The sequence below is a fragment of the Amphibalanus amphitrite genome, unplaced genomic scaffold, assembly GCF_019059575.1.
Source record: "Amphibalanus amphitrite isolate SeventyFive unplaced genomic scaffold, NRLGWU_Aamphi_draft 001134F_arrow, whole genome shotgun sequence".
Taxonomy (NCBI): domain Eukaryota; kingdom Metazoa; phylum Arthropoda; class Thecostraca; order Balanomorpha; family Balanidae; genus Amphibalanus; species Amphibalanus amphitrite.
This window is the reverse complement of record NW_024882628.1, coordinates 101,769-121,356: the sequence shown is the minus strand read 5'-3', so window position 1 is coordinate 121,356 and position 19,588 is coordinate 101,769. Positions and strand designations below refer to the sequence as shown.

General features: G+C 52.6%; 1 protein-coding gene across 1 annotated transcript; it reads right to left on the bottom strand.

Annotated features, from left to right (window-relative positions):
• Positions 1-162: 162 nt before the first annotated feature.
• On the bottom strand, positions 163-3,041 carry LOC122370467. Its single transcript, XM_043346126.1, has 3 exons — positions 2,737-3,041; positions 2,325-2,425; positions 163-1,028 (listed from the first exon to the last, which is right to left on the bottom strand). The coding sequence occupies exons 1-3, from the start codon at positions 2,811-2,813 to the stop codon at positions 163-165; spliced, it is 1,044 nt and encodes a 347-aa protein (XP_043202061.1). The 5' UTR covers positions 2,814-3,041.
• Positions 3,042-19,588: the final 16,547 nt, after the last annotated feature.

The window sequence follows — 19,588 nt, the reverse complement described above, 5'->3', positions numbered from 1 at the left end:
TACATATCGAGCCACCACAGCCATCTGCTCTCTGTTTGAAATGTCTGTAGTGTCATCAGCCATCAACGCCCATACTTGAGCCTTTTGCACCTTGTTTGTCACACGTTCCTGCACCAAAGTCCTGAGGACGTCGAGGAGCTCATTCTGGACTGTTTTGCTCGTTTAAAGCGCGTTACCAGAACCATCTTGCAGGTGCCTTTTCAGTACTTCGTCGCCACTCTGAAGCCTAAATCGGAGCAGCCCTTTAAAGTTTCCATCGTTTTCGGCTGGCTGAGTACCACTCCCATCAATTCGCCCATCGTCACGGTGGCCTCGCAGTGATATGTTTTGCGTCACAGCAAACTTGAGCGTTTCGATGATTGACGTCAGTACTGCCCTGTTACGCCTGACCTCGCGCTCGCTCGCTGTGTCCATCACTGCATCGATGCTTTTCTTTGGATCCTTCATTGCGATCGTAAAGCTGGCAGCCTTTGCAGCATTGGCCTGGTGGGATGCTGACTGGGCATGCGAATCCAGAGCACCATTCTTGCCGGTCAAGTCAGAAAAGTCGACAAGGGGGCGGCTCACCAGCTTGCCTTTCGACCTGCCTTTACCTCCACGTGCACCTTCGCCTTCATCAAGAGTTTCGCCAAAAAGCACACAAACACTACACCATGCACCAGATAAGTTCCCCTTTCTGGATACAGCCAGCCACTTGTATGTATCCAAGTGATGCCGGAGAAGATACCTCGGCCGGGACACCCCATTCTTTGTGTGATACGAAACAGGGAACTGACTTTTCTCGGAGGGACACCATCGTTTGGTCAGTCCTTCTAGCTTTTCTTCATCGCTGGTTTTCTTTGCGATAAAAAAACCGAAGTCATTCGGAGGCAGAACAGGCCTATCATCTGGGATTCCAACAATGTCCTCTGAATCGCCACCACTCTGGTCTGGAGAGCCTGCTGACTGATTTTCAGATGGCGTGAAGGATGAGGTTCCAGGGCCAGGACCCGTCACAGGAGACTCCAGGGCCAAGGGGCGATCCTCCTCTGAAGAGACAAGCAAGGGGATATAGGATTACTATCCGGTCGCTAAACGGTCAGGTTGGACTCTGCTGGTTGGACTCTGAAAATTACTTTATCAATTAGGCAAGCATATTAGGAAAAAAGCTGCCGATTGTCGGCGCTGGCATCTTTGGTAGGTACCTAAGAAGTCGGAATACCACCAAGCTCGTTTGCAAAATATTAAAGAAATGTTATTTGCATAAAAATAAAACAAGAAAATGCAACGTTTCTAGTTCATTCACTCAAAAACCGTTTGTCAAAGTCATGTTACCATTACAACCAGTGGGTGTTTCGGACCGCCAGCTAATGTCCGATAAAAAAGTAAAAACAATCTAGGTATATGTAGTAGTCTGTTTAGACTAAAGCAAGGTTACCGACAGAAGGTTAAGAAGACGGCATAGGTAACACGACGGTGACGCCCGTACAATCAGCTTACGCTCTATGATAATATGATAATTGGGGCTTAGGGGCGCGCCGACTACAATGGTCAAATGACGCTCATATTAGCTTCTGCTCTAGCATGCGCCATTGATAGTTCAAACCAATCTTAGCCAGAATTCACAAAGCTAGTATAACTATTCTATTTTTAGATACTATTTGTGACTGCCGGCGAGCGGTGCGCGTTGTGCCGCTGAGCCGTGTCAGCACTCGTCGCTGTAGAGGTCGCCGCGAGCGCTGCGAGCCTCGTCGACCAGTGGGTAGGATAGGTGGCGGTAGCGGTCGGTGCGCAGACTACAATGCACCGACACGTTATAGACCGATCGAAAAGTCTTGACTGTGCTATGACTGTGGCAAAGGGACCGACCGAACAAAACAAATCAAGCAAACCATAAGAATGTGGCAATGGGTAGCTCGATTCGGGCGGCGGCGTGGCCAGGCGACCCCGTGACCTCTGGCCGTGTCCTTCTGTGTGCGCGGCCCATTCGCCCCTGACTTGGGATGTCGATAGGTAAGTGGCTGCCGGTGCCCTTAAAATCATGCGTGTTTTAGAAATAAATGAAAGTGATATAAGTGTTGGGAAAAGGTATAATTTTTTTCTGATGATATTACTGCATGCTCTGGCAGTATATATTGATTAAATCTTGTTTGCTTTCAGATTCAGGCACAATAATACAACAGCACAGGTGCAAAAGGCGGTTTAGAGGTAGAACAATAGCTGTCATTACACTATTCACATAGCAGAGGGATATACATGTAATACTCACATTTTTAATACAAGAATTCATTAAACTATAACTGAACACAATATGCCTGAATGAACTGCAACATAAGCTACTGTACCTGCATAGGCTCCTGCTGTTGCTGTGGGCATCTCTGGTCCAGGAGTAGGAGAAGGGGTGCTCGGAGGATCACAGGCTGGGACAGATGGCTGTGGATCCAGGCTGAAAAAGTCGGTGTGTGGAATTCAGAACAATGCAGATGTAGTGATCCATTATCCATATATGCCAGCACTCAGCAGCCAAGGTAGTATTAGTTGATACTAACACAAAGGTGGATTTAATTGCTTTAAAATGCTCATTTAAATAAAGCAGCACCAAAATTAGACACCTATCTAAGAGGCTGAGACTAAAACACTGACCAAAATGTATTATACAATACAATTCCAATTAAACATTGTTGTAAATTACCACACATGTCAAATATATGCATCCAGAATGGCTTCCATTACATTTTCAAATACTTTTTTACTTGCCTGTTTCTGTTTTTACTTTTCTTTGAGAAAAAGTCCATCATGGACTTTTGCACAGGTGGTCCTCGTCTTTTCATCATGGATGGCTTATCCTGGAAAATGGTTTGGTGGGTCCTTAAAATGTGCCTAAAGCAAGTTGTTATTTACTTATTTTCTGGTCTATCTTTTCATCTTTCTTCTAGGTTAAGTTGCAGATAACTTTTCACTCCTTTGCAGGCACTGACTTTGCACTGTAGGTAATTCTCATTGCTATTTGAGAAAATTTGCACTAATACTCCTAAAACCCAGAGAAACATTGGAAAATATATGCGCACAACAGCCTTGGTGGTGTCCCAAAATTGGCTTCAGCATAAATGTCAACAGAGCAAAATTGGATCTTAAAATCCAATGTGAGTGTGGAAAGTTTAAGCCAAGAAGGCATGGGCTAAAATATGAGTTGCAAACCTACCACACCTCGATTAGTGATTACCTACCCGACTCCACGCACAACCGGTATATAAGGTATATAGGACTTTGCACACAACAACGCGGCAGTGTATACGATATTAGAGCGAAAAAGTGCGGCGATCGCGGCGATACGGCGTGTAAACAAACGTGCATTTCAAGGTTTTGGTTATAATGGGAATGAAGTATGGTAGCATCATGATACCATAGTAGCTCAGGCATATCCATGGCTCATGAAGTTTTCCTTCAATAATTCCGATTTGGGGTTTTAAGATGGTACAACACGGCCGGGCCATTGTCATATTTGGACAAAAATAGAGATGTTTGGCCTTGGCGTAGATAAGAAAGTGAAAATGATCGTGAATACATGAGTCGGCTCTGAAAAAGAACACGGATGAAAGGGGGGGCCAAAAGATATGTTGGCCCCCCCTTTCAGCGTCAAAGGGGGGGCCATGGCCCCGTTGGCCCCCCCCCCCCTGGATCCGCCCTTGGGTGTAGTGGCGCGCGTAAAATTCCTGATTTTTAACTTTAATAGCTTTCTTCATTCTTAACTAAAATGTACGATATTTTCACACAAGGTAGGCACACATTTGGGATTGTAGGTATTCGTCCAGGTTCAATTCACATTCAGCTTAGTTGTGCATTTCGACGTGATCCATATCGTTTCCCGTTCAATTTCAGTCCATTTGTACGCGACGTGACCCCATTGCTTCCCATTCACTTTTAGCTTAGTTGTGGAATACCGGTTTTTCTATCCACTTTTTGCTCAATTGTGCACCTCGCCGTGACCCCCATCGTTTTCGATCACTTTTCGAGGTGCTTGCGGTATGCTGGGGCGGACTTCTCGCAAAAGTGAATGAAAACGAATGGGAAACGAATCTGAAAGTGAATGGGAAACGTCGATGCTCACCTTGATGTGCACAACTGAGCTGAAAATGAATGGATTCGTCTGAAACTTGGACGAATAAAATCCCAAGGCGTCCTACATTGTGCCAAAATATCATGCGATTCAGTAAAGAACGAAGGAAGTTATTAAAGTTTCAAAGCGCGGATCTTACGTGCGTCACTCTGTATATAGAAAGTTCTGGAAAGTCGACAGATAGTGTTTTGTTTGCTGTGGCAAAAAGCAATATGAATACACACAACACACAGCTGCCGCATCTGGTCATTCTGCTGGTCAGTTTGCCTTTCAGTGCCTGTTGGTATCCCCGCAGGGGGTTGGCAGCGGCCTGGGTTGCTGTTGGACTGGGTTCCTTGGGCCCTTGCCCCGCGGCGGCCCTGGCCTCGGCCAGCAAGGGGAGTAGCGCCCCCTCGGCCCCAGCTTGACCCATGCTTGCTTGCGACTTGCTTTGATTGCTGGATGGACAGATGGTACGGTCCGACTTTTCTTGGTTTCCGTGGTTTTGTTTCTCTTGAGCACCTTTTGTTTGCTTTTGCTTTGCTTCTCACCGGATGTCCGCGTTTCGTTCGATCACAGCTTTCTGATTTCTTCCCCCTTTTTCGTTGTTTTTTGCACCCGCAGGAACACAGCCGAGTTGGGCTAGTGTAAGGGGAGTGGCGTCCCCTCGGGTACCAGCCGGTTTTACTAGGCTAGGCGAGCCGACCCGTACCCCAGGACAACGGGATCCTGGAGGTTGAGCCCCCCACCGTGCGGAGCCAGTCGCGGTGGCTGGGCAACACGCCTCTTTGGCCCTGAGTTCTGTAAGGGCGGGACACTCAGTGGGGCGCCGCACTTGAGGAGCCATTCCCAGTCGTGACGCCGCCGGGGGTGGTGTCGGAGAGGTGTCGCCGGCGGGGTTCGGGCACTTGTGCTCGTCCTCCGTCGGTGGGACTGATCTGTCGCTGCCCCTGGCGGTGACTCGGCTAGGCGTCAAGGGAGGAGGCGGTATCCGACCGTGGGGGGTGGTGAGTCTCTCTCTCCCCCGCGGAAGGTGCCGCCAAGTCCCGTACAGTCAGCTCGGCCGTCCTAGGCCTTGTAGCGGCGCCGTTGCGGAGCGTCGGCGGCCGAGCTGGCGGAGACCAACTCTTTCACATGGATAACTTGACCGATCCCCCTTCCCCCCAGTCCAATCCCTCGGCCTCGGCCGATCCTCGCCCGTTGGCCTCGGCCGACAGGCGAACGGTGCTCGACAAAGGTCCACGATCTCCTAAGATCCTTATCTTCCGGAGCGCAGACAGGGAGCTGAGCTCTCTGTCGCCCTTCCAGCGGAAAGATGGCTGCGACCGGTTTGGTTCAATCGCTCGTTGTGACCGGATGCGTGATGGCGCGCTGGAGGTCGAGTTCAGGAAAAGCGAGGAGGCGGCGAAAGCGTTGGACGCTACTCGCTTCGTGTTCTCCGAGGGACGGGCATCCGGCCGGAGGCTCGTCTCCATCCCGCTTACAGTGGAACCTCACCGATCTAAGAACTCCTCACGAGGGGTCATTAACTGTTTCGATCTGAGGGGAGTGAGCGACGAGGACATTGCGGACGGGCTCGCCGATTTCGGCGTGACAGCGGCTCGCCGCATCATGACGAAGAGAGGCACGGTCTCGACCAACAACATCATCCTGACGTTTGACTCGACTGACTTGCCGAGTGAGATTCGTGTGGGCTACGTGAAGGTTCGCGTGCGGCCTTTCGTCCCAGCGCCCATGCGCTGCTTCCGCTGCCAACGTTTCGGCCACACAAAGGACAACTGCCGAGGAAGACCCACGTGCTCCAAGTGTGCTTCGCAGGACCACACTGACGAAACCTGTGACTCGGAGACCCCCCGATGCGTCAACTGCGGAGAGGGGCAGACGCCGCACTCCGCGTATGATAGGTCTTGCCCTGCATACGTCAAGGAGAAAGAGATCATGACCATCAAGGCTACCAGAAATTTGTCTTTCAAAGAGGCCCGGGAGGTGTACAACCAGAGTCACCCGAAGACCTCGTATGCCCAGAAGGTGAGAGTCACAAACTCTACCGATGCCTCCCAGATGAGTGTAGCACAGCTCGTGCAGCTTCTCAAACGATTCGGCCTCACCGTCGTAGCCACTGGTGACTCAGCGGACACCACGGCGCCTCGTGCGCCGCCGAGCAACACAGAGCAGGCTGCTCTAGAGTCAGTGTGGGGTCCACCCAGTCCCGCTCCAGCCGCGAACGGTGATGGAGACGGCTGGGCCGTCGTCCAGCGCCGACAGGGTGGTCGGCGCCCCCCGGCGCAGGGTAAGGCGCCACCCACCCCGCCCCGCCCCCGACCGCCCACGGCGGTGCAGGAGGCGCTGCGGCGGGGGGAGGAGGAGAGGAAGGCACGCGAGGCGAGGAGGGCTCGCCTCGTCCAGAAGGCCCTCGAGGCTAAGGAAGCCTCGTCTGCCGACTCCGCCTCCGGGAGTGCCAAAGCGGCTGTTGCCGCTGACACCCCGGAGACACCCGAGGCGGGGACTCGGCCCATCATGGGTCCCCCGCCGCCTCCTCCACCTCCGCAGCGGCGGCCACCACCGCCGCTGCCAGAGACGCCTGTGTCGAGGACACAGGCCGCCGCCTCGACATCCCCGTCGGGGCGGCAACAGACCTCCGCGGCTCCAGGGCGCCTCGCCAAGCGGCAGACGCCCCCGAGCTGGTCACCCTCGGAGGGTGACGCCCCCCGGGCGAAAAAGCCCCAGCAGGGCTCGAGCCACGCCCGATCTGCCTCTGCTGAAGGGAGGCTACACCGAGAGGGCTCGGGGCATCCCCGTATCCGTTACGGGGGGAGCGCCTCCTCGGAGTTAGAGGACCTAGTCTAGTCTTTCAGTCTAGTCATTTCCTCTTTTATCCTTTTATCTTTTTCGCGCTATTGCGCTTTTTTACCTGGTGCATTTCTCTCGGTGCTTTTTACCTTTTTTGTGGTCAGTCAGGTATCTGTGTGCGCCTTTGCCTCATGTTATACGCGCCCTTTTTGCGCCTTTTTAACCACGCCTTTTATTCTACAGTGGAACTGTAGAGGCCTCCGGGCCAACTACCAGGACCTACAGTCTCTTATCCGTTGGCGCACACCCCTTATTTTAGGTCTCCAGGAGACCAAGCTAGCGCCAAACGTTACCTTTGCCATCAAGGGCTACTCTGTTTTTAGAAGAGACCTGGACACCCCTACCATTGCCCATGGAGGTGTGCTTCTGGCGGTTCACCACAGCGTACCTGCTCGCCAGGTGCCGCTGCAGACTCCCCTGCAGGCGGTGGCCGCCAGAGTTGATTTCAACCACCGGGAACTGACAGTGTGCTCTTTATACCTACCACCAGGTATAGCGCTCCCGGTGGTTGAGCTGCATCGACTTGTCGATGAGCTTCCACCTCCGGTCCTGGTAGTCGGCGATTTTAATGCCCATAGCCTGGCGTGGGGATGCGACACGACTGGCACTCGTGGTCGACTTTTAGAATCTTTTATCCGCGATGAGGCGCTGTGTATTTTAAATACAGGACAGCGCACCCATTTTACAACACCCTCCGGTCAAACATCGGCTCTGGACCTGAGCTTAGTCAGTCCGCGGCTAGCTCAGCTTTTTACCTGGTCCGTCCATGACGACCCACTCGGGAGCGACCACTTCCCAGTGTGGCTGGAGCACCAGGAGTCCCCAGTGTCAGGCAACCGTCCACCTAGGTGGAATGTTCGGAAGGCCGACTGGGGCGAATTCCAGGCCGCCGTAGAGGCCACGGTCTTATCCAGAGCCGACGCCTCTGTGATGTCTACAGATGATTTTACATGTTTACTCATTGACTCCGCAAACGGGTGCATACCCAAGACGTCGAGTCAGCCTCGTCGTCCTCCGGTCCCGTGGTGGACCAAGGAATGCGGAGATGCGATTCGTGCCAGGAAGCGCGCTTTTAGAAAGTTTGACCGGAGTAGTACTACTGAGAACCTCATCGCTTTTAAGAAAGCGCGGGCTTTTGCCCGTCGCGTTTTAAAAGAGGCAAAGGCTGTTTCATGGCGCACGTACGTGAGTTCCTTAAACCGTTTTACTCCTACGACCCAGATATGGGCACGCATGAAGCGCATTGAAGGCCGGTTCAGCTCTGTTCCGCTTCCGGTTTTAAGAGTGAACAACACGGACATATCCCACCCTTTAGACGTCGCAGAGACGATAGGCCGTGCACTCTATCAGCGCTGCCGAGGAGAGCCGTCCTCACGACCTGCACCAGCCGCCGTGGACTTCAGCACAGCTGAAAATTTGATGTACAATGAGCCTTTCTCTATGGCTGAGCTCACGTCTGCCATCAGCTCGTTGCGCAGCGTCTCAGAAGGTCCGGATGCTGTCCACAACGACATGCTCCGTCATCTCCCAGCAGTTGCCCTCGAGGCGCTGCTAGCAACTTTCAATTCGCTTTGGGAGACTGGCACTTTCCCTGAGACCTGGCGGGAAGCCACTATCATTCCTATCTTGAAGGCTGGCAAGTCGGGACATGACCCTCTCCACTATCGGCCCATCTCTCTCACATCATCGCTTTCAAAGCTGATGGAGAAGATGGTCAATGTGCGTCTTAGCTGGTTTTTGGAACATCACGGTGTTTTTACAAACGCCCAGTGCGGTTTTAGAAAGCACCGCAGCCCTGTTGACCACATTTTAGCCCTTGACACCGAGATACGCACCTGTTTTACTGAAAAGAAGCACCTTGGAGCACTGTTCTTTGATATTGAGGCGGCCTATGATACAGTCTTACGACACAGCATACTTTCCAAAGTATATAAGTACGGCATACGCGGCCGGATGGGCCTCTTTATCAATAATTTTTTATCGGGTCGTCGGTTTAAAGTCCGAGTTGGCAGTGATTTCTCGAGCAGTTTTACCCAGGAGAACGGAGTTCCCCAGGGTGGGGTGCTTAGTGTGGCGTTGTTCGCGGTGGCAATCAATGACATCGTCGACGACCTCCCGGTTTCCATCGGGAGATCGCTTTTTGTCGACGATTTTGCCATCTGGTTTGCTGCTTCAAGCGCTCGACACGCGGCTAGACAGCTGCAGCTCGCCGTAACACGTTTGGAGAGGTGGAGCGGTAAGAATGGTCTTCGTTTTTCCACAGCGAAGACCGTGGCAATGCACTTTTGCCGCCGACGTTGTGACGACCTAGCTTTGGGAATCAAGCTCTACGGACAGGTGATTCCCACTCGGCCGGTGGCGAAGTTTCTTGGGATTTATTTTGACAGTCGCTTGACGTATAAGGAACATTTTAGAACGCTTCGGGAACGGTGTTTTAAATCCCTGAACGTTTTAAAATGTGTTGCTCGCACATCTTATGGGGCGGACCGCAGGACCCTTCTTCTCCTGTACCGATCGATAGTTCGGTCGAAGCTGGATTACGCTTCTTTTGTGTACGATTCAGCGAGCCAATCCAGCAAAAAGGTCCTCGACGCAGTCCATCATGCTGCAATCCGTGTCGCCACCGGAGCATTCCGCACCTCGCCCAGCAGCAGCCTTCTTGCTGAGGCGCACGAGCCGCCTCTATCCCTACGCCGCCAGATGCTTGGCATGCGCTATGCGCTGAAACTGCGTCAGTTCCCGACGCATCCGACGTATCCGTACGTCTTCTCCACCTACTATACTCGACTTGACAGAGCGCGACAATCGCTCTGCTTTGGAGCGCGCATGAGAGGTCTCTTCTCCGCAGCCAACATAGGTTTACGTGTCGTACGACGTAGCTGGGGTACGTCCTCTCCGCCTTGGAAACACGCAAAACCTCAAGTAGATCTCTCACTCTCCGAAGTTAAGAAGGATGACTTGCTGCCTTGTGAGGCGCGAGTCAGGGCCTTGCAACACATCGTCTCGTACGATGGTTTTAACACCGTTTTTACAGACGGATCAAAAACACCTGAGGGAGTGGGATGTGCTTTTATCGCAGGTCGCGATACCCGCTCATTCTCTCTACCTTCTTTTGCCTCGGTGTTTTCATCTGAGCTAGTCGCCATCGAGAAGGCTCTGTGTTTTATCGAGGTGTCGGACGGCCTTTCTTACTTGATTTTATCGGACTCCCTAAGTAGCCTTTTGGCGTTACGGAGTTTTAATCCAGTTGACCCGATCGTTCAAGACATTTTAGCTCGACTTCAGTCAGTGGAACAATCGGGAAAATTTGTTCAGTTCTGCTGGATTCCCAGCCACGTCGGCATACACGGCAACGAGCTGGCAGATGCGGCCGCGAGGCGCGCGGCCGCAGCCTCCTGCACTCGACGTCTGCCATTGCCGGCGCGTGACCTTTATTCGGCTGTGCGATCTTTCATTCTCTCTGAGTGGCAGGCAGAGTGGAGCCTACGTGGAGGCGGAAAGCTCCGTGAGGTGAAGCCGACTTTGGAGCCATGGAGGTCTTGCTTGCAAGACAACCGGTCCAACGAGGTGATCTTGTGCAGGCTCCGCATCGGTCATACATATGCCACGCATGGCCACCTCCTCCGCGGAGACGAGCAGGCCATTTGCAACGGTTGTTCCGCGCCTCTTACCGTCGCTCACGTGCTCTTATCTTGTCCACTTTTAGAACCAGACCGGACGCGCTACCTCGGCCGCATCGCTCCGGGTACCACTGTCCGCCACCTGCTGGGTGACGAGTCACCCTGGGTTTTATCTGGCAACATCTTTTCCTTTATCCGTGCAGTCAAATTCCAAGCGATTTACTCGACCTGACCCAAATCCTCTCTAGTCTCCTTGTCTAGTCAGTTGTCTATTACGACGCTTTTGCGTTGTTTTATTTTACCCTGTCTTTTTTTTATAAAGTCTTCTACTTTCTAGTCTTGATATCTAGAAAGTTTCTTCTTTTGAAACACTTGTTTTACTAGCGCGACGTTATGGGCGCAAAATGACCTTTGCAGTCGACGCGCCCTAAAGCCCCAATAAACAACAATGCCTGTTGGTATGAGATCAAATTTTTGGCCTGACTCATGTCCGAGTTGCAAATGTAGCATGCTATCTTTGTGTGCCTCTTATGTGACGTGTAGGATCCCCTAAAACACTAGTGGTCTTTAGTGGTCTTTAGTAGACCCCCATGATTACATGGGGGGTCTACATATTCTGGAGTCATTACTCATTCATGACAGTACCATAAATAAAAAATAGCACTGCATTAGGATAAGGAAGTGGAGCAAATGGTGTTGTTGACATGGACAATGAATTCAAAGTACACTTAACTATGCAAGTAAATGTGCCCTCGCCAACTCTGGCCGTCCTCTCTCCTCGACGGCAAGGGAGTGAAACCCTCTTGTCTCTTTTAATTTAGTCCGAATGGATTAACCCGCGCCCCGCTAGGGGTTCTGAATTTCCACGCACTGCGGGGGTGGGGGGGGGGGGGGTGGTGCTAGGAACACACCCCTCCCCCTCTAACTCGGCCCATGGGCCACGTAGCGATAGGGATAGCGATGGGATCTTGAGTTGCAACAGCAGTGAGCAACTATGCCAATAATTTGTCGTCTTGATCCATTATTACTTTCAATAACTGACCACTTTTCACCTGCCATTGATAAGTTTCATGGCTCTTGCATTCCTCTATCACAATAAGAAATGACCTCTTGTCTGTTTCAATGCAATTAAATATTGAAAAATGCCATGTTAGCATATAAGTCGAATGCTTGACTATTGGAAAATATTTCCACAGCCCACCAACATTTTCAAGTAAAGATCAAAACGCACTTATGGAGATATGCCGATACGAGTCGTTAGATCTTTTACAGAATTCCCATATTTCTTGAGAAAATTTAATGATCCATTATATTTTCCCTAGACATTTTGAGAAAGCCTCAGCCTGCGTTAATCCAATGGCCAATAGAGATGCACAAAAAAATGCATCCAAGTTTTCGCGGCTGGCAGCCGCGTAAACTTTGGAAGTCCACCATTTGAAAATAAGGCAACTTTGGGACGAATGACTTTGGATTGGGGCCTCCGCCACTTTCTTCTACACGTTTCACTAAATAACTCCTAAATTTTAAGAAAAAAACTGATAATGCCTTTAAGTGTCAATAAGGTAGACATAAATATTTCCCAAATCCCCATCTGGCCGGGATTTCGGGTCATCGTTCCGCAGCACAGCTTCGAGCTGATACGGAGTTGGAAGAATTTGACCACATGGCAACTTCAGTTTGTCAATATACCGAGTTTTGACTTGATAACTGAGACTTTGAAAATATGCCGATCCTGCCATGAACCCTTTCCTCTAGTTAAGAGATTTTAAACGCGAAGAACAGCGAAAACGTGACCTCTAACGTTCCACTCCCCGCCACAACAATCGACAAACCGCCATTTGCTCCTTGGTAGTCAGTTGAACTCCGGCCTTGGTTGAACCTTCCGGGAAACCTCGATCAGAGTAGAGATCAGGACACCTCTAACACTGCAGCGCGCTCTCCACAGCCGAGCCATCTCACCACAGCCAATTGGCACTTGCTGGGAGCAATGCCATCCACTCACACTAGGTGAGATCACTGGTGTCCATCTGCAATCTACAAGCTTCGGTGATTCTTTCTGGTTTTCGTCTGTTGAAATCGCTTGCCATGGGTGAGCCTGATGTACCCGTTGGTCTTTGGTGAGAACACACTCGTCTCTCACGGGCGGACGCCGTGGCCCGTGACCCTGATAGCAGTGAAACCACCCACTCGGAAGATGTAGGAAAATAGCGCACGTAAGCCACCCTGAAGGACAACTCACCAGAAGCTGATTGAACGTCTGGACCAGTTGGAAGGTCTCGTGATTCAAAGTGGGCAGAAAATGCCAGGAATATCAAAAGATAGATGACAACGCAATCGCGTGAACGGGAGCTGGAGACGCATTGAACTGCGCATGCGTGTGCGCTGGTGCAAGGCCCGGCGCAGGACAATGTCCGCTCCCGGGGCCGGGGTAACGGCTGTTAAATTAAAAGAGTTGCATGCGCTGCGCTACCGATAAAAGTATTCAGGAAGCTGGTGCTCCCTGAATGACCATTTATCCGTCGCCTTCGCGCTCGCAAAAAAAAAACAAACGATGATTGTGTGCATCGGGACTGTATTGAGGTTTTTTGGTGAGGTGAAAACAGACCAACAGACACAGCCCCACATACAGGGTGGAAAGTAATTACGCGAACATGTATTTTCTTACAATTTCGCCTGTCAGTGGAGATTTTGCATGAGCGCGGGCTGTTATGGAACATGACTGGTCGTGTTTGTTGTCGCCTCATCTAACAAAAGTGACCTTACTTTGAAAAATGACTTGGAAGGTCTACAACACCTCTCGGCTTCGAGTGGTGCTGACGCCATACGCTGCTCAAGACCAAAATGGGCAAAGAGATCAATTTGAAGTTGCCAGGGAAAGCGTTTGTGATTATTTTGGCTGGATTGGTGCGGAAGGGACTCGGAACGGTCTCGGCACCAGCATTACTCAATTACACGTTTGGTTGAAGCATAATAAAACTTAAGAGGACTTAAAAAGCAAAGCCGTTGGCGGCAGTAAAACCTCGGCGAATTCAGGCGCCGAATGGGTGGTCACCATTTCCGCGACCAAACGACAACAGTCGACCCGAAAACAGGCGAAATGGTTTACTTTGGCCGGGTACCCCATCTAAGATATCACGATTCATACATAAATCCGTGAAAATTCGAAAATCAAGCCGTACAAACAATCGAGATGGCCAAAATTCATGAATTAACAGCAGGATTGTCAATTTAAGTTTTCTTAAGACCGCCAAACCTGAACAGAGGAGGACAGGCAGCTGGCTTTGTGGTTGGGTGAGACATATTCGAAGCTATTTCATCCGTCAAACCTGCAGAACAACGCGTTGGGGGCTGCTGATGCGTCCGACGTCCCGCCCGTCCCAACCTTCAAACATCCGGCAAAGGAACACACATCAGCGTGTTATGAGCGCCCGGATGGTGTCAGAATTGCATGTAGTGACCAACAAGGCCACAAAAAATAAAGTATACAACTAGTGGAACATCCTTCCAGACGAGTCTCTTTATCTAATCCATCAATGCACCAAAAGGGGCAAAATGATTGAGCGCACTTTTGTGCCCGACGCAAAGAAACTCTTCTTCATGATTGATAAAGTCCTTCCTCTCACGGCCAAAAAGACGCAAGACTGGTGCTTTGAGAACCCGTTCTTCTTCTGGGCATATAATGGTCAATCTGGGAATAGCCCAGACCTCAATTTGATCAAAAATATCCAGGCGACTCTTCAGGAGAGCGTCTAAGAGCTGCTAGTAGCCACTAACATCGATTGCCTCACCAGACAGCTCCAGGAGGCGTGGACTAAGCTTTGGCCAACAGTGCTTGACATGCTCATGTCAATTATGCCTGAACGCCTTTGTCAGTGTATCGCACATAAATAGGAATATATGAAAAGATGAAATTTTCATGTCACCGCCGCTTTTTCCATTGCTATAAGACGAAAAAGTATGCTCGCGTAATTACTTTCCACCCTGTACATGAATACTGTCCAAGGTAATATAGATATACATTTACAACCACTACCACATCGCTATTGGCGTAATGTAAAATTACCGGCCAGCCGGCAACGTATTAAGGAAACCTTGCACCTCTACCCGGTATGGAGGACCAAGGCATACATTACGAAGCCTAGAGGCGACACATCATCCCCAAGATTGCCGACAGGAACCACTTGCAGCCTCGAAAACACTGTCTCACACAAACCTGGCGTGATGGGGACGCTAGCCCGGCCCTAGCTCGCATGAGCATTGCCCGGAAACACTACTCATCAGTATAACACAACAACACATGCACAGCACACCGCTCTAAATTGATCACCACCAAATCGAGCACATATAAAAACCGGGAAAGCCGAACGGCAACTGTGTGCGAAAGATATATGCGTACCTTGTAACGCCAGTTGGTTGTAAGAGCGGAGCGCCAACGCGTGTGTCGCCAGACAGACCAGGCAGAAATGGGACACAACGTTATCGCGGGCGCGCGTCCCCTAGCCTAAGTCACGTGACCGCGACGGACGTCTTGGCTGCGCAGCGGCCGCGCGCTGGTTCATTGCCCCTAGAGGGCCAAACAGAGAAGTCATGGTACCACAAAATTTTTCGCTCGTATACGATTGGAAAAAGCTCCTAGCTGCGCTAAACGCCGATTTACACATATCTATGTACCGTCTGAAGAGCCGGACGACTCTCGACAGCTCGACTCGACGGACGACAGCGAGGACGAGTCGGCGCTGGCGCTGGCCGGCAGTGCTGGCACCCTACGTGTCGGGGACGTGGTGGTCGCCAGATATCGCGGCGTGGAGTACCCCGCTCTCTTGACACGGCTGGAGAGGAGGAAGGCGACGGTGAAGTTCATTTGCGATCTAGTGAAATTCAAAAAGGCGTTCCCTATCGGCATACGGCGCAAGTCCTGTCGCCCCTTTACGTATGAGAAGAAGGTGCGCTGCGAGTCCGCCGCTAATAGCGCCGACCCGGTCGTCGCGGAGACGCTCCGCCTCTCGCTGGAGGCAGTGGAGGAGCTGGAGGCCAGCCGTGCCAGCGGCGAAGTGGACGACCCCGAGGAATTCCTCAAGACGAGGTGTGCTAACATCGTGCGGCTCCGCGGGAACTCGGCGTCGCCGCAGAAGGCGCAGGTTCCGAGCCCGGCTGCTGTCAATGCGCTCCACTTCTTGCCGCTCAAACCGTCAGAGTCGCCCACCGGTACCGACGCCGACTCCGGTGGCTCCGACGAAGAGATCTCCGTGGTGTCGCCCTCGCCACCACCTCCACAGCCTCCGCCCGCGCCGCTGCCGCCCCATCTACTCGAGGAGCAGCGAGCGTACGCCGCGCGCCTGCTGGAGGTGATCGAGAGCGAGAAGTGCGACCGCCGCCTGCGGGCAGTGCACGCCGGCCGCGCGCCCTCCTGGCGACGGGACGCGTACCGGAGCGGCGCCCGTCGCCAGCTGATCGCCTCCACCGAGAACACTGCCCGAAAGGCAGCGGCCACGACCGCCGGCAGGGCGAGCCCGGCAATGGCGACAATTAGCCGGGTCAGGTCGTCCAGGGAAAGTGCCAGGCGTGGGTCACAGCTCGGACGCAGACGCAGGCTCCCGCGAGCATCTTTCGCACCCGAAAATCTCCGGTAATCGAAAATCGGGTCCGGTAGGCCACGGATCCGGTGTCCGTATGCGATAGCCGAGCAATGGCTAGCGAGAGCTGAGGCTCCACAGCCGTTCTCGAAACACGCAGCAACGAACTCGATGACACTAGCTGTGGAAACGGGGAATAGAGCCGCACCCGGCGCCAGCTGGAGGAACGTGTGCAGATTGCGCCACGTGCGTTCATATGCGCGCTGGGTCGCGGGCGCCATTACGGCCTGGGTGAGTGCTGTTACTGTTGGAGCTCGGCGAAGGTGTCCCAGTCCCAGGTCGCCGGCCCGCACTCGGCGCCGGGCCGAAGGCGCCGGAAAACCTGCGGAAGACCACGGGATAGGGCGTCAGGCGCGCTATTCTGTGTTCCAGGGACGTGAATTGCGCGAATGAGGATGTTGTGACGAACAGCAACCAAAAACGTCGCGAGCAAAAACGATTTACACTCACCGGCCGCGCGGATCACGGGTACACGGATGCCGTGAGCAATTCCAAACACAGGAACAATGAGGTCTTCGTGCGGTGTTCACCCGCATACACGCTGACAAAGACTGATACATCTGCTCATCCCCTGCTCAGTGACCGCGCCGGATTCGCCAAGTTGGCGAGCGCTGAAATTGGCGCTCTCCGTCTGGGCCCGTTTTTGCGGTCGCTTATGACGACGGATAAATGCGTTTATGAACCGCTGTACATAAACTGTCATTTCTCTGCTGAAACAGAGCAGAGCCATTTATCATTGGTCATTGGTGTAGAATTAGATGGTGAATGACGGAAAGGAACGGCCCAGCTGTGGAATTTAGGAAAGAATAACCAACTGCGGGTGTTTGATCTGACCCTGACCTAACTAAATGTTACATTGGTCGCCCAAGTTACTTAGCGCAAGGTCAAGACATGTTACGGTCCTAGACGTAACAAGACATAGCAAGACTCCACACGACACGCATCACCACTCTCGACAATCTCTGTCGTCTCGGCGACCGGCGGAGCCCGCCATCATGCGAGAGTGTCGTGCTGTCTGATGATTCCCAGATCTTTCTCTTTGACATATGTAGCAAGAGTGGTTCCTCCCATCGTGTATGGATAGCCTGGGTTCTTTGCCCCAAAGTGCATCACTTTACACTTGTCTGCATTAAAGTTCAGAAGCCACTGCATGTCCTGCACATGTGACGTATCACCTGGTAGACAGTTTACTGAGGCTCACCTAAATCTCGTTCATGAACTCCACATGCTGCTCGAGGTGATTATGGCTAGGGCGAGGTCATCTTCTTGCGACTTGTCGCAATCAGCGAGCTCATTGAGCAGCTTAGTCGCTTTACCTCGAGCCTGCGTCCTTCTCTGCTTCAGCTGCACCTCACTCTCTATCTTGATCACAAATCACAATCTGTCTTGATAATCAAAATCAACAAATCGGCAAAGTAGCAAATTTGATAGAAATCAAAAAGCCATCCGGCCCGGAGGACTATGTTATAAATGAAAAATAAATTAGACCGGCTCTGGTTGGTCTTGAACACACAAAAATAAAATAGAATCGAGTCCTAACATTCTCGCCACCAGAAAGGGTCTGCTCTCATTTTATCTAGAGTCCACTTCTACAGAGTTTCGTTTTACTGACGTGGTCCTCTCAGTTGTCCCCGAAGGCCGCCGTCATCGTCAGGCAGATGGGCAGGTCCAGGGCGTCCGACACCCGAGAGTAGCCCTCCGCCGTCAAGTGAACCCCGTCACGACGGAACGGTGACGCGCACTCAGGCACGACGCGGTAGCGTCCTCCCGAGCTGCCGCCAGCAGCTCCTTCCCAAAGACAGCCATCATGAGGTCGTGGATGACCTTTTTATCCTTAAAGTGTATGAGGCCAAGGGCCGCAGAAGTAACTGCCGTGAATGGCGCGATGATGACCTGGCAGAACACGTACTATACTACATTGCACAACCAACTTCACTTTCATTTTGTTGTACTCATAATCAAGATATTTCCTTGACAGTTATTTTGCTGCTCTGATGTCGATATCACTCCTTACGACTTCTCTCCTCCTCTCCACATGAACTCGGGCCCGGGCGTGTGGCCGTGTTCAGCCTGGCCTGGTGCTGGAGTCGGACACGGTGATACTGGCTGACGAGTAGTTGGAGCAGGCCGGTGCCATGGTTGTCCAGGCCGTACTGCGTCTCGATACCGTGGCGGGCCAGACACAGCACATCGTCGGTGCCGATGCGGGTCAGCACCGCAGCCTCGAGGATGCTCCGCTGCACCGGTCGTTGGGCGGAGTTCTGCCTATCGGAGCGGCGGCAGAGCTCCTGCTCAACATTCAGCTCCTCCTTCAGGGCTCCCTCGGATGGCGTCAGCCGTCAAGGACCCTTCATGGTCCTTCATGTCACATGCACGGCCACTGCGACGGCGACCAGCTCCAGAACGCAGATTGAGGCTTCGTGCAGACTCACCGAGGAGCCAATCCTCGCCGCATACGGCGCCGAGCCCGACCGAGCTGAACGCAATTGTTTCCAGGATCAGCCAGGGCTCCAGCAGCCAGCGCCATTGAGATCAAACGGAGCTGCCGGGAAAACGGTCGAGAAACAGCAGTCAGGCTCGCATGTCCAGACGGGCCGCCCTGGTGATGGTGACGCGGTGGTGCGGACGTGACACGCCCCTGCACAGGTCAAACATGCGCCAGAGAAACGGCCGGCCGAGGGGAACGGCGACGCACGCGAAGCTGAGCAGCCCAGCGCATTCTGACGAGACTGAGAGGCGCTTTTCGGCGGGCTAGCAGTCCCGTGAGGCCAGAGCGGGCACGCGCCAGCTTGTCCTGTGGCAGCCGTAGCTGACCGTGCTCGAGATCAATGATCACGCCGAGGAAGGTGAGAGACCGGCATGCCGCTACACGATATGATTGATGTGTCGACATCCTCAATAACAGCGATGTAAATCAGTCGATAACTATCGTTATCTTCTGTTAGCCTACGCCGCTCCTTCCCGGTCTGAAACTAAGTTGGCTGAGAGTTGGCCGTCCCTGTCCCGGGTTGGTCTCTGAATAAAGAGTAAACCTAACGCCAAACTCACCAAACGGAGCAGAGGTAGAAAAGTGTATTTTCGTGGTTAAACACAACTCTATGACACACAACACTGTTCACAGCCTCAAGCCCGTCAGCGGGTCGGGCCCGTCCTCTGGCGCGTCGAGGTAGGCTCGCAGGCCCGGGGGGACCCCGTCGGGGTTATGATGGGCCTCCGGCACGGCTGACCTGAACCGCGCAATCGCTCCCCGGCTTAAAGCGTCTGCCGGTCCATTGTCATCCGTCGGCAGGAACCGCATCTCGACGTGGAACCCGCCTTGGGCCGCAGTGAATAGTAGATGACGGACCAACCCCATAATGCGCCGGTCGCCCGACCATCCTCTCCGCACCACTCCGACGGCGCCGAAGTTG

What these genes read in the sequence shown, in the direction of transcription:
- LOC122370467 (XM_043346126.1), bottom strand. Translation starts at nt 2,813, where the DNA reads ATGATGAAAAGACGAGGACCACCTGTGCAAAAGTCCATGATGGACTTT. An exon ending in AAAAGTAAAAACAGAAACAG is followed by an intron (nt 2,426 to 2,736) that starts GCAAGTAAAAAA and finishes CGACTTTTTCAG; the next exon opens with CCTGGATCCACAGCCATCTG. An exon ending in AACAGCAGGAGCCTATGCAG is followed by an intron (nt 1,029 to 2,324) that starts GTACAGTAGCTT and finishes TTGTCTCTTCAG; the next exon opens with AGGAGGATCGCCCCTTGGCC.